The sequence below is a fragment of the Macaca mulatta genome, chromosome 9, assembly GCF_049350105.2.
Source record: "Macaca mulatta isolate MMU2019108-1 chromosome 9, T2T-MMU8v2.0, whole genome shotgun sequence".
In the NCBI taxonomy this organism is placed as follows: domain Eukaryota; kingdom Metazoa; phylum Chordata; class Mammalia; order Primates; family Cercopithecidae; genus Macaca; species Macaca mulatta.
Window position 1 is genome coordinate 53,822,524 of NC_133414.1, and position 12,211 is coordinate 53,834,734.

At 47.1% G+C, this 12,211-nt stretch overlaps 1 protein-coding gene across 11 annotated transcripts in view; it reads right to left on the reverse strand.

Annotated features, from left to right (window-relative positions):
* The window catches only part of LOC106995911 (pleckstrin homology domain-containing family B member 2-like), a 60,051-nt gene that overhangs the window by 3,948 nt on the left and 43,892 nt on the right, over positions 1–12,211 (reverse strand). For 6 of the 11 annotated variants that reach the window (XM_077946290.1, XM_077946287.1, XM_077946291.1 and 3 more), the window contains one exon: positions 5,723–8,603. In XM_077946290.1, the coding sequence (XP_077802416.1) occupies positions 8,467–8,603 (137 nt within the window). In that variant the 3' untranslated portion in view covers positions 5,723–8,466. Of the gene's footprint in view, positions 1–628; positions 781–5,722; positions 8,604–12,211 lie in introns of those variants that run through there. The other 5 variants (XM_077946285.1, XM_077946282.1, XM_077946283.1 and 2 more) reach the window with 1 other exon arrangement.

Below are 12,211 nucleotides of genomic sequence, written 5' to 3' on the forward strand. Positions count from 1 at the left end.
GCCAAGACTCCATGTTTACACTCCCTGGAGGGGCAGAGGAAGCCTTTCCCACCTGCAAAGCTCAGGCGTGGCAGGGCCTTCCTTGGCCATGAGAACAAGAAGGGAATGGTCTCATCTTCGAGGGCTATGGAGACACCAACTGTCACCCAGTTTTACAAATAACAGAAGAGAAGCTCAGGAAAAAAGGAGCAGAGGAAGGGTCAAACCTACAGAGGACTCAAGTGTGCCCAGCACCGCGCTCGGCCTTCCCACACACTCAGGCCACTTAGTCCTCTACCAGCCCTGTGGGCTTGGCGTCATCCCTCCCCTCCCGTCATTCACAGAGATGAAAAGGCTCAGAAGGGCAAGCTCTGAATCTGGGGCCCCACGTGGTGTAATCTGGACCCCACATAGTGGGGTGTAATCCGGACCCGTCACTCATGTGGTGTGGTGTAATCTGGACCTCACATAGTGGGGTGTAATCTGGACCCCCACATGGTGGGGTGTAATCTGGACCCCACGTGGTGTGGTGTAAGCTGGACCCCACATAGTGGGCTGTTATCCGGACCCGTCACTCTGGTGAGGCCTGGGCAGTGCTCCCACTGCCCCCTCTCCAAGTATGGTCTCGCTGACTGCTGTGCCCCCTCACCTGGCACAGCACCCGGTGGCAGCTCATCCCGGTCAGCTTTGCTGTACGGCAAACAATGCTCCCCCTGCCTTCCGTGACACGGAGCCCGAGGAGCAGCTGTGAAGGCTCTGCCGCATGAGTCCTATCTGGGACCACAGGGGAGGGAGCAGCTCCTGCAGTGGGGAAAAGGATGAGAAGGCTGCAGAAGCCCCCTCTGCTTCCTAAAGCACCTGCTCAAACATGACACACTCACGCCCCCTTCCCCCAGGCACGGCACACCACCCGTGAGGCTTGGACTCTGTTCCTCTGGTGGGCAAGATGACACGGACAGGCACTCGGCATCGGGCAGGAACTTACAGGCTGCTCACAGGAAGGGGCAGCAGGACAACCAAGGGCAATAACGCGTCGTCCTCAGCATGACTTTAATTTAATAAAGGACAAACGGATGAAGGAACTATATTCCTTGCTGGAAAGGGTGAACATCTTCTCTAGGTCCATCCACACCAGTTGATAAGTAGGGAAAGAAACGATCGAACAGCAACAAAAATATCCGTGACCAAATGACATTTGTGTTGTGTGAACTAACGATCTGCTTGTAATATGCAACCACTGGCTTTATGAATCAGTAAAAACTCTGCAAAGGAAAGTTAGTATAAACCCAGCTTCCACCGAGCATTGACGATACTTGACAATCATGATCTGTCATTAACTATGGCCTGTTGCGTTTATCAGCAGCTGAGGTGAGGGCCATTTCTTCCTGAGCTCAGACAACACCTCCCAGACTTCAAGCACTGAGCCCAGGCCACATGATTAGCTCTCACCACTGGAAGGGGAGCGCCACTCCAGAGCTGAGGATGGTGTGTCTTCACTGTCTTTTTTTTTTTTTTTTTTTGAGACAGACTCTCGCTCTGTTGCCCAGGCTGGAGTGCAGTGGTGCTATCTCGGCTCACTGCCAGCTCTGCCTCCCGGGTTCATGCTATTCTCCCGCCTCAGCCTCCCGAGTAGCTGGGACTACAGGTGTCTGTCACCACACCAGGCTAATTTTTTGCATTTTTAGTAGAGACGGGGTTTCACTGTGTTAGCCAGGATGGTCTCAATCTCCTGACCTCATGATCCACCCGCCTCAGCCTCCCAAAGTTCTGGGATTACAGGCGTGAGCCACCGCGTCCCGCCTTCACTGCCTTTTCTTCCAGCAGGTTGTGTAAGTTCCCACAGCGGATTCCAAGGCAAAGAGAGAAAAGCAGCTTTGGTACCTGAACAACAGCCTGGAGCAGAGGACTCTCATCCCTTTTGAACCCACAATGGACTGCGACTTGAACAAGAAATAGAGCTTTTCGGTCAGGTGCGGTGGCTCAAGCCTGTAATCCCAGCACTTTAGGAGGCCGAGGCGGGCGGATCACCTGAGGTTGGGAGTTTAAGACCAGCCTGACCAACATGGTGAAATCCTGTCTCAACTTAAAATACAAAGTTAGCTTGTATTGGGCGTGGTGGTGCATGCCTGTAATCCCAGCTACTCACGAGGCTGAGGCAGGAGAATCACTTGAACCTGTGAGGTGGAGGTTGCGGTGAGCCGAGATCCCACCATTGCACTCCAGCCTGGGCAACAAGAGAGAAACGCTGTCTCAAAAAAAGAAAAAGACGAGACAAGAAATAGAGCTTTTTCTGCATTCAGCTGCTGATTTGGGGTGGCTTACTACAGCAGCTGACCTCGTGTTAACCTTGTGTGTACAGCGCTGACTTCCGCTTCTACGTCCTGGTGATCCTGGAGGTGAGCTGTGAGCTGCACTGCAGGAACCTTTAGTCACCGACTAGTTCCACACCACACTGAGGAGCCCCCAACCAGGAGTAACTGGTACATCCTAGCATTGTTAGCTATAGAAAAAGTCAAAATGGTATTGGATAAATTATGGGACAAATAAAACGAATAAACAGGTTCTTTAAGTGCTGATATGGAAATATCAGGTATGTTAAGTGAACAATTAAGGCAGAGAACAACATACAGAGAAGTTTTTAAGGTCTGACCCAAGGACCCTGAGACTGCCCAGGATCCTTTTACGGGGTCCGCTAGGTGCTCCCTTTCCAACTACACAACAGTATAAGGATGTACATCCTTCATATATCCCAACCAAAAAGCGTCACGACAGTTGGAATGCAAAGATGAAAATCCAGCTGTCTTCTACTAAGCATGGCACTAAAGAAAATTGTGATGTGAAAACAATGTCATGCTTCACTGATTCTGTTTTGAAGAATAAGTTTTCTACGTTCTTTTAAAATGTCGCTATAGGCCGGGTGCAGTGGCTCACGCCTGTGATCCCAGTGATTTGGGAGGCCGAGGCGGGCAGATCACCTGAGGTCAGGAGTTCAAGACCAGCCTGGCCAACATGATGAAATGCCATCTCTTCTAAACATACAAAAAAAAATTAGCCGGGCATGGGGGCAGGTGCCTGTAATCCCAGCTACTCGGGAGGCTGAGGCAGGAGAATCGCTTGAGCCTGGGAGGTGGAGGTTGCAGTGAGCCCAGATCACGCCATTGCACTCCAGCCTGGGCAACAAGAGTGAAACTGCCTCAAAAAAAAAGTCACTCTGGGTGGCTCACACCTATAATCCCAGCACTTTGGGAGACCAAGGCGGGCAGATCACCTGAGGTCAGAAGTTTGAGACCAGCCTGGCCAACATGATGAATCCCTGTCTCTAATAAAAAAAAATACAAAATTAGCCAGGCGTGGTGGCAGGTGCTTGTAATCCCCGCTACTCAGGAGGCTGAGGCAGGAGAATTGCTTGAACCTGGGGGGCAGAGGATACAGTAAGCCAAGATCACACCACTGCACTTCACCCTGGGTGACAGATAGAGACTCTTTCTCACACACACACAAAAAAATTAAATAAAAATAAATATCACTATACAATGGGTTTATTACTTTGTAAATCTCAATTTTATTTTCTAATATAATATTGATATAAATCAATTTTTTTTTTTTTTTTGAGACGGAGTCTCGCTCTGTCGCCCAGGCTGGAGTGCAGTGGTGTAATCTCGGCTCATTGCAAGTTCCGCCTCCCGGGTTCCCGCCATTCTCCTGCCTCAGCCTCCCGAGTAGCTGGGACTACAGGCGCCCACCACTATGCCTGGCTAATTTTTTGTATTTTTAGTAGAGATGGGGTTTCACCATGTTAGCCAGGATGGTCTCAATCTCCAGACCTCGTGATCTGCCCGCATTGGTCTCCCAAAGTGCTGGGATTACAGGTGTGAGCCACCACGCCCAGCTGATTCACATTTTAAAAGCTCTTTGGGGGCTCAAAAACTTAGTAGTGTAAAATCATACTGAGATTGATTCAAGCACCACTGTTGTATATAGTATACTACTTTCGTGTAAAAAAGAAAGAAAAATCATCTTGTACTAGCTTACAATGCATAAAGAAACCCATTAAGGATAAACCACTATCAGTGGTACTGGGCAGATGAAAGACCTTTTACTGAATGTATCTTTTTGTTGTTAATTTTCGAGCTATGTATAATCTATTCACGAAAGTAAGTTAAAAAAACAAACCCTAGGGGGCCGGGTGCGGTGGCTCACACCTGTAATCCCAGCACTTTGGGAGGCCCAGGCAGGCGGATCACAAGGTCAAGGGACTGAGACCATCCTGGCCAACATGGTGAAACCCTGTCTCTACTAACAATACAAAAATTAGCTGTGCATGACGACGTGCGCCTGTAATCCCAGCTACTCAGGAAACTGAGGCAGGAGAATCGCTTGAACCCTGGAGTCAGAGGTTGCAGTGAGCTGAGATCGTGCCATTGCACTCCAGCCTGGCAACAGAGCGAGACTCCTCTCAAAAGAACAAAACAAAACAAAACAAAACCCCTAGGGGCCAGAGGAAGCAGGAAGGCCAGCCCCAGAGAAGATGGAATAGGCCAGAAAGTCTGTGTGTGGATGACACCACCTCAGCCCAACCCCTCCAGAAACATGGTCTCCAGGCAAAACATCAAAGGATTCTTCTCTAAACAAACAAAAGCAAGAGACAGAGCTTCCAGGGTGTGGCTCCCCCAACTTAACTGTAACCGGCAAACACCATCACCACACACCCAGGGTCTGCAACATGGGAGGCAGCCAGAAATAACTGTAACCGGCAAACACGATCACCACACAGCCAGGGTCTGCAACATGGGAGGCAGCCAGAAATAACTGTAACCGGCAAACACCATCACCACACAGCCAAGGTCTGCAACATGGGAGGCAGCCAGAAATAACTGTAACCGGCAAACACGATCACCACACAGCCAGGGTCTGCAACATGGGAGGCAGCCAGAAAAGCTAGCCCAGAGGAGAGGGAGGCAATTCAGGAACTAAAATGATTTTTTAAAACAAAAATAACTGGCCAGCGTGGTGGCTCACGCCAGCACTGTGGGAGGCTGAGGCGGGCGGATCTCGAGGTCAGGAGATCAAGACCATCCTAGCTAACACGGTAAAACCTCGTTTCTACTAAAAATACAAAAAATTAGCCGGGCGTGGTGGCGGCGCCTGTAGTCCCAGCTACTCGGGATGCTGAGGCAGGAGAATGGTGTGAACCCGGGAGGCGGAGTTTGTAGTGAGCTGAGATCAGGCCACTGCACTCCAGCCTGGGCGACAGAGCAGGACTCCGTCTCAAAAAAAAACAATAAAAGTTAAAAAATAAAAATAACAAAAAAAGAAGTCATGTATCCAAAGATGCTGGAGAAGTTATTGGACACACACTGCCGGGGAGTCTGGGTGGGAAAAATAGTGTCCATTTTCTCACAGCCATCCCGAGTGTGACTACACAGGCCACTCCTGTTTGTGGAAATCATATATTCACATGGCACAGGGAACAAGAAGGCATTTTAACCTCAGATGTGGAGACCTACTACCTGCATGCTCCTGAGTAAATTATTTAACTTCTGGGCCTTGGTCCCTCCAGTGGAATACCTCCCTTACAGAGTCACTAAGAATTCAGTGAGTTGTCTCTGATGTGACGATATAGTCTAGCATTTGGTAGGTTCTCAATAAATGGCATTCTTATGATCCATGACAGCAGAAAAAGCTGAGAGTATGTTACTACAAAGTAATTTTTTAAAGACACAGAAGTCACAATGAAACATGCTTTAAGGTTAATGCTTTAATGTATTGACATTTTCACTTACAAATGTACAATCTGCATATGTAGGAAAAAATCAGTTCTCTAGACACAACAGAATACTAGAGACGGGAAAGCAATCACAAAAAGATCAACTCTGGGGAGAAAGTGGAACTGCATTCCATGCCTTCATCTACACACACTAGGGAAGGAAAAAGAAATATTACAGAGGATCAAAACTTGTGGAAAATACACTTGGGTTATTTTGTCTCAACTGCAGGACCTTCTTATGATCCAGATGGCTACCTTGAGTACTGGATAACCTAAAATGGGCAAAGTCTGGCCTTGTTCACAAATGATGACCCGAAATATTAACAGTTCTCCCTCTCCTCTTTAATATCCAAGACCCTGAAGCTGACTCAAGGAATGAAAAGAACAACCGGATCAGCATGTATATAATGTCACTGGCCAACTTCTTCAAGGTATGGATTATTTAAAAGTACACATGGAAGTAAAATGCTTACTCAAACCTGAATAAGAAGTTTCTTCTAACTCAAGTACTTCTTGACTTGTATGAAGTGTAGCACTGTAAACAAAGGACATCGTTGAGAAACCGAGGCTATCAAAACATTGGCATCTATGGGAGTTGTGGCCAAGAAATAAAATACCTGAGTGACCTTATCCCGAGTATGCGTTTTACACCAGGATCAAGTCCCTAGTGACAGTCAAGTTCCAGGCTCATCTATGGCTGCCTAATGAGGCTGGCCCCACTGGGATGGGGACTGGGGAGGGGACACACATGAGTGCCCAAGCTTCAGTCCACACCTCTCCCCTTCAGCCAGAAGCAGCCAAGGGAGCACAGGAACATCTGCCTCAATAGCATTTTGGCAGCAAAAATCAATACTCTGTGGTTCCTGGAATTCTCACCCAGCAATTCCAAGTTCAAAATTACCAGTACAACATGAAAAACTGTTAATAGTTTTTAAGTAAAGGGTACATACAGCTTTAATAATGATTATAATCTGAAGAAAGTCATTCTTCTTATACAGGATGGAGAATCCTCAAAGCAACATTTTAAACCATGGACACTAGACTTGTCATATATTACATCTATTCAGAGATGAGAGATAAACACACATCCTTCCATGTGGGAACAGATACTCCCATGTCAACACGTCCCCTAGGATCAGAGAGAAAAGCAGACCCGTGGTCACCACTCAGTTTCTCTGGCGTCTGACTTCAGATGGAGTCCCAGGTAGGTTGGCCTAAGTTGGCCTCAGAGGGAGGTGGCTGAGCAGCAAAGCAAGACAGCATGTGTGTAACCAGCCAGGCAAAATAACAAGTCTGTGCTACCTGGAGTGTATTTTCAGGACAACAGGACCATATGGAGTGTGGGGCAGGGACATTCACTGTGCTAAACTGCCTCTGTAAAAGCACACTGTTGAAAGCATGCAGGACAGAAAACTGGAATAATTCAGAGCTTAAAAACAAGAAATAACAGAAATGTGAATATTTCAAATACATACACCAGAATATTGAAAATAAGAGCATTTGACAGAAAGGCTGGAATGGTTTTTCCAAAGACTCACACATTTTGGGGCTCAAAATTCAATGTTCTAAGCTTCTCTATCACAAAGAGATCAAGAACAAAAGCAAGGCTGGGGATCCTGGCCGGGCTGAGTGGTACCTTGAGCCAGTCCCTGTGTCCTGAGGGTCCCTGGGCCCCATTTCCCACCCATAACCCAAGTCTGCTCAGCTACGGTCTGCCCTGGTGCTCCGTGAACAGTCACAGGCCCCACTTCTGCACAGGATGGGCCTTCAGAGAGATGAGAGCATCTCCCGCACAGCGCAACCCCGTGAAGGCCTGAAATGGGAACGCCCTAACTAAGGCTCTCCTTCCGCTCCCTCGCTGTTCCTTTATCATTACATCCTCAGCAAGTAGAAAACTAGGCTATCGGGAGGCTTAGGCAGACACACACTCAAACAGCTCTCTTGGAATAAAGCAAATCTGCCTCCACACACTTGTTATTGTTCCGGCTTCTCCAAGTTTTAAAGGATAAAGCCCTCAAACTTGCAGGCTCAAATCAATTCCCAATGCGGGAAACGTTCTCCAAGTATGGCTACCAAAACCATACCAGAATAAGGTGAGAAGCAGCAGCTAGAGTCAGGCAGACTTCTGAAGCATCATTTTTCAAAGGCGGGCTGTGCCCTGTCATCCTGAGCCGTAGGCCTTGCCGGGGACCTGTGGAGCCCCAGAGGGCAGGACAGGGGCTCTCACACCATGGCCCCGGGAAGTACCTGGGAGCTTACCAACCCACAACTCCTAAAGTAACAAGCAACCAGTTCTGGTCTGTGGTTTGAAAAAGTTAAATGGAAAGCTATAGCTTTTCTTGCCACAATCACTCATTAGGCATACAACACTATATTACCAGCATAACATGAAAATAAATTAACCCTTAAGCACTACACCTAACTCTAAAAAGAAAATGCCTTTCAAAACAGGTGTGCTCAAATAAGGTGTTCCGAGAGTTGCACAAGGACAGTCTTGGAATGAGCCAGTGCCCTGGAGAGCCAGCGTTTGAACACAACAGCACAGTTCAAACCTTTCTCTGTGGTACTTATGTGGATTAGTTACAATTATGACATCACTACTTTCAAAGGAACCATTAAAACTATTATTAAAAACATTTGTCACACACAGAAATGCCCTGCAAATCATATTATTGCACACAGGGTTATCAGAAGCTATGCACATCAAGACCTTGAGGCCCCTAGAAGACCCAAAATAGAGACCCTAAGGCCATGCCCGTGGCTGCTCCTGCCAGCATGCCCAGTGCCAGGTCACTGTCGTTGTCTCGATACTGCTCTCGAATGATGACTTGGTTAGCAGGCTGCTGTCCATAAAGTCCTAAAACAGAAGGAAAGTAGCAGATCCCTAAGCAGCAGTTTGTGAAGTTTAACATCACGCGAAGTGCCAGTTCTCCTTTCACAAAAGGGATCTGCTGTCTCCTGTCACACTGGCACCCCAGCCCTCCTCCACAGCAGGCACATCGTGTGGCCCACATCCCTGAAATCGCACTGGGAGGAAACAAAGATCCTCAGCTCACTAAGGGCCAAGGTCCCTAATCTGCAAAGAGCAGAACCCTAAAGAAGCTTTCAGACTCCAGCCTTTGATTTCTACTTCAGCCCTCCACACCATGCTTACTGGGTGGCAGACAAATGGGGAACATGGGAGAGACACAGTGCCCAACAAAAGCCCAAAAAGGAAATGCTCACTTAAAGCAAATTAGCTTCTTAGTATGCATGCAAACCAATTTTTAAATTAAACCTTAAATCTGCACATATAACTTGATTTTTTTTCTTTTTTCTTTTTTTTTTTTTTTTTTTTTGAGATGGAGTCTTGCTCTGTGCCCAGGCTGGAATGCAGTGGCATGATCTCAGCTAACTGCAACCTCCACTTCCCGGGTTCAAGCTATTCTCCCACCTCAGCTTCCTGAGTAACTGGGACTACAGGTGCCTGCCACCACGCCCGGCTAATTTTTGTATTTTTAGTAAAGACAGGGTTTCACCATGTTGGCCAGGATGGTCTCAAACTCCTGATCTCAAGTGAGCCACCCACCTCGGCCTCCCCAAGTGCTGAGATTACAGGCGTGAGCCACAGCGCCCGGTCTACTCTTCTTCTTTTTTGAGACAGAGTCTCACTCTGTCGCCCAGGCTAGAGCGCAGTGGCTCGATCTCGGGCCACTGCAAGCTCCGCCTCCCAGGTTTACGCCATTCTCCTGCCTCAGCCTCCTGAGTAGCTGGGATTACAGGCGCCCGCCACCACGCCTGGCTAATGTTTTGTATTTTTAGTAGAGACGGGGTTTCACCGTGTTAGCCAGGATGGTCTCCATCTCCTGACCTCGTAATCCACCTGCCTCGGCCTCCCAAAGAGCTGAGATTACAGGCGTGAGCCACCACGCCCGGCCCAGCCTACTCTTTTTTACTACATGTCTTTATGGAGAAAAAATATTTATGTTAAGAGGTGAAAACTTCAAAAAAACAAACCACAGACAAATTTAATATTTAATTTGCAAGACTAAAATTTACAACTGGAAATGTACTGTTTGCTCTCTTCCATGCTTCACAGCTACAATGCCTAGTAGCTAAGTAGCTTTCAAACTGCTCAGGTATTAATAGGGTTAGCTTTCCTCCTTGATCCTCTATTCCTTTAATGGTTCAAAGGCTGGCTGGCCAGGCTAGATGGCTGGCACCTGTAATACCAGCACTCTGGGAGACAGGCGGGTGGATCACTTGAGGCCAGAAATTTTAGACCAGCCTGGCCAACATAGTGAAACCCTGTCTCTTCAAAATTTACCAAAAAAAAAAAAAAATTAGCCAGGGGTAGTGGCGCATGCCTGTAATCCCACGCTGAGGCATGAGAATTGCTCGAACCTGGGAGGCGGGGGCTGCAGTGAGCTGAGATCCTGCCACTGCAATCCAGGGTCTGGGCAACAGAGTGAGACTCTGTCCCCCCCCCAAAAAAAAAAGAAAAAGAAAAGAAAAAAAACAAACTACTCACTAGTGATGTGCACATGTGGATGAAGAGCAGAAGTGAAACCCTCAGTGATAACAAAGGTGAACATTTCCAACCACTTGCAGCACTACATACACTGAAATGCTCTTACTCAACTGAGTGCGCTCTTATCCCTATTCTGCAGATGGGCAAACTGAGGCACACAATGGTTAAGGACACTAAGGCCACACAAACCCAGGCATTCTGGCTACAGTATGCATTTATACCCACTAATGCCTCAAATCCAACAGAAGATGATGAATGACAAAAATCAAAAGGCACAGAGTAGTACAATGAAACCATTGTAAATACAAGGGCTGATCTCGTACAGGTAACAGTATTGGAAGCAAGTGATTATTTTTGCAATGTTTAAATTTCAAAACTAGGGAATTATGGCATTTACTTTCACAGCCCTGACATTTTAAAACATTCAGTAATGTTAACTCCAACTAGCCAAATGTAACACGATGAAACCTGTGAGCTGACCTAATGAGAAGCTCTCCTGGAAAATCTGCATTCTCCTGCCCTTGCAGGTCATGCTGAGGTCCGCTGGCTGCAGGACCAGGCCACTCTCCTGTGGCTCCTGCTCAGCTCTGCTCCTGCACTGAACTCAGTCCTTGCCAGAATCAGCTGTGGATGCTTCCAGGTCACACTATTTTAATTGCCTAGTTTAACTAATACTACATAAATGGTCAAAATGTGAATGAGAAAAAGGCAGACACAGTTTCTATGGCAACTAAGATACTACAGGAAAACTAAATAAAGGAAGGTACTTTTACAAATTATCATCAAATCAGGGAATGGAGAAAACTATAAAAGATGGAAGGATGGGAGCACTATAGTCTCAAAATCTAGAAGTCTGCTCTTGGACTTACCCCTGGAAACTGCAGTGCAATGACGTGTCATGAGGATGGTCTCTACAAGACAGAAATAGAAGACTCCAACCAAAGGAGCCAACTCAAAGCAAACACCCTAACCCCACATGATGAGAGAGCCGAACGAGCACCCACTAGTGGGTGAAATCACAGCACAATGTTTACAGAACATCTACAGTACTCTGTACTTTCTCAATTGGCTGACCAACCACTGGTCCCAATCACTCAACAGAAAGCCTTAACCAGCTCTGTGCGTGACTAGGAGGGTTCTTGTGGACTAGCTCTAGGCTCTGAGACCCTGGCAGACAGGATGGCATGGAGGTGGCAAAGCACCCATCTGGTTGTCAGCACAAGCTGCTGTGTATCAACCACAAACCCAGCTGACCCTTCCACAGCAAGCAGGTCTGGGGGCTGCCTGGTCACCACCCTGAGGCAGGCTGCATAATGCCCACTGATCCAGCCCCTTACGTGGCAAGCATTCCGAGTACTGCCTGTGAGAGTGCTACTTCTACTCTACTGACAAGAGCTAAGGGCAAGGATGGACTCATTTCTGGAAGCGCCCTAAACAACCACGTCCGCAGTATCTGTGCTCTCTGTACAGTAAGAAAACAGCGGCAACTGCCCTAAGAAGCTGAGAAAGAGGCTGGCTCTCATGTGGCAAGGCTAAGGCTTAAAACTCACCACCCCATGGGATTCCAACAGAAAAATGTGCAAAAGGAAAATGATTCATAAAAGGGGATATAAACTAAAGCAACTCGATGATTCCACTTCAGACTTACTGAAGCTATCAAAACTTTCAGAGCACAACAAGCAATCTTTATGGAATTACAGATAAACCACAGCATCAGTAACTGCTAGTGATATTATCAGTTGGTAAATCATTCTGGGATCAACTTGGTAAAATGCTATCCAGATTTAATGTAATATTAAGAGTTGAAATGATTACAAATCTGGGATGTCCCTTAAACTAATCCAGAGGTAGAGAAAGGAGGCTGAGGTAGAGATAAAAGATTAGACATGATGTGGTAACTACTGAAGCCAGTGATGGACACATGATAGTTCATTATACCATCATCCCTATTTTTT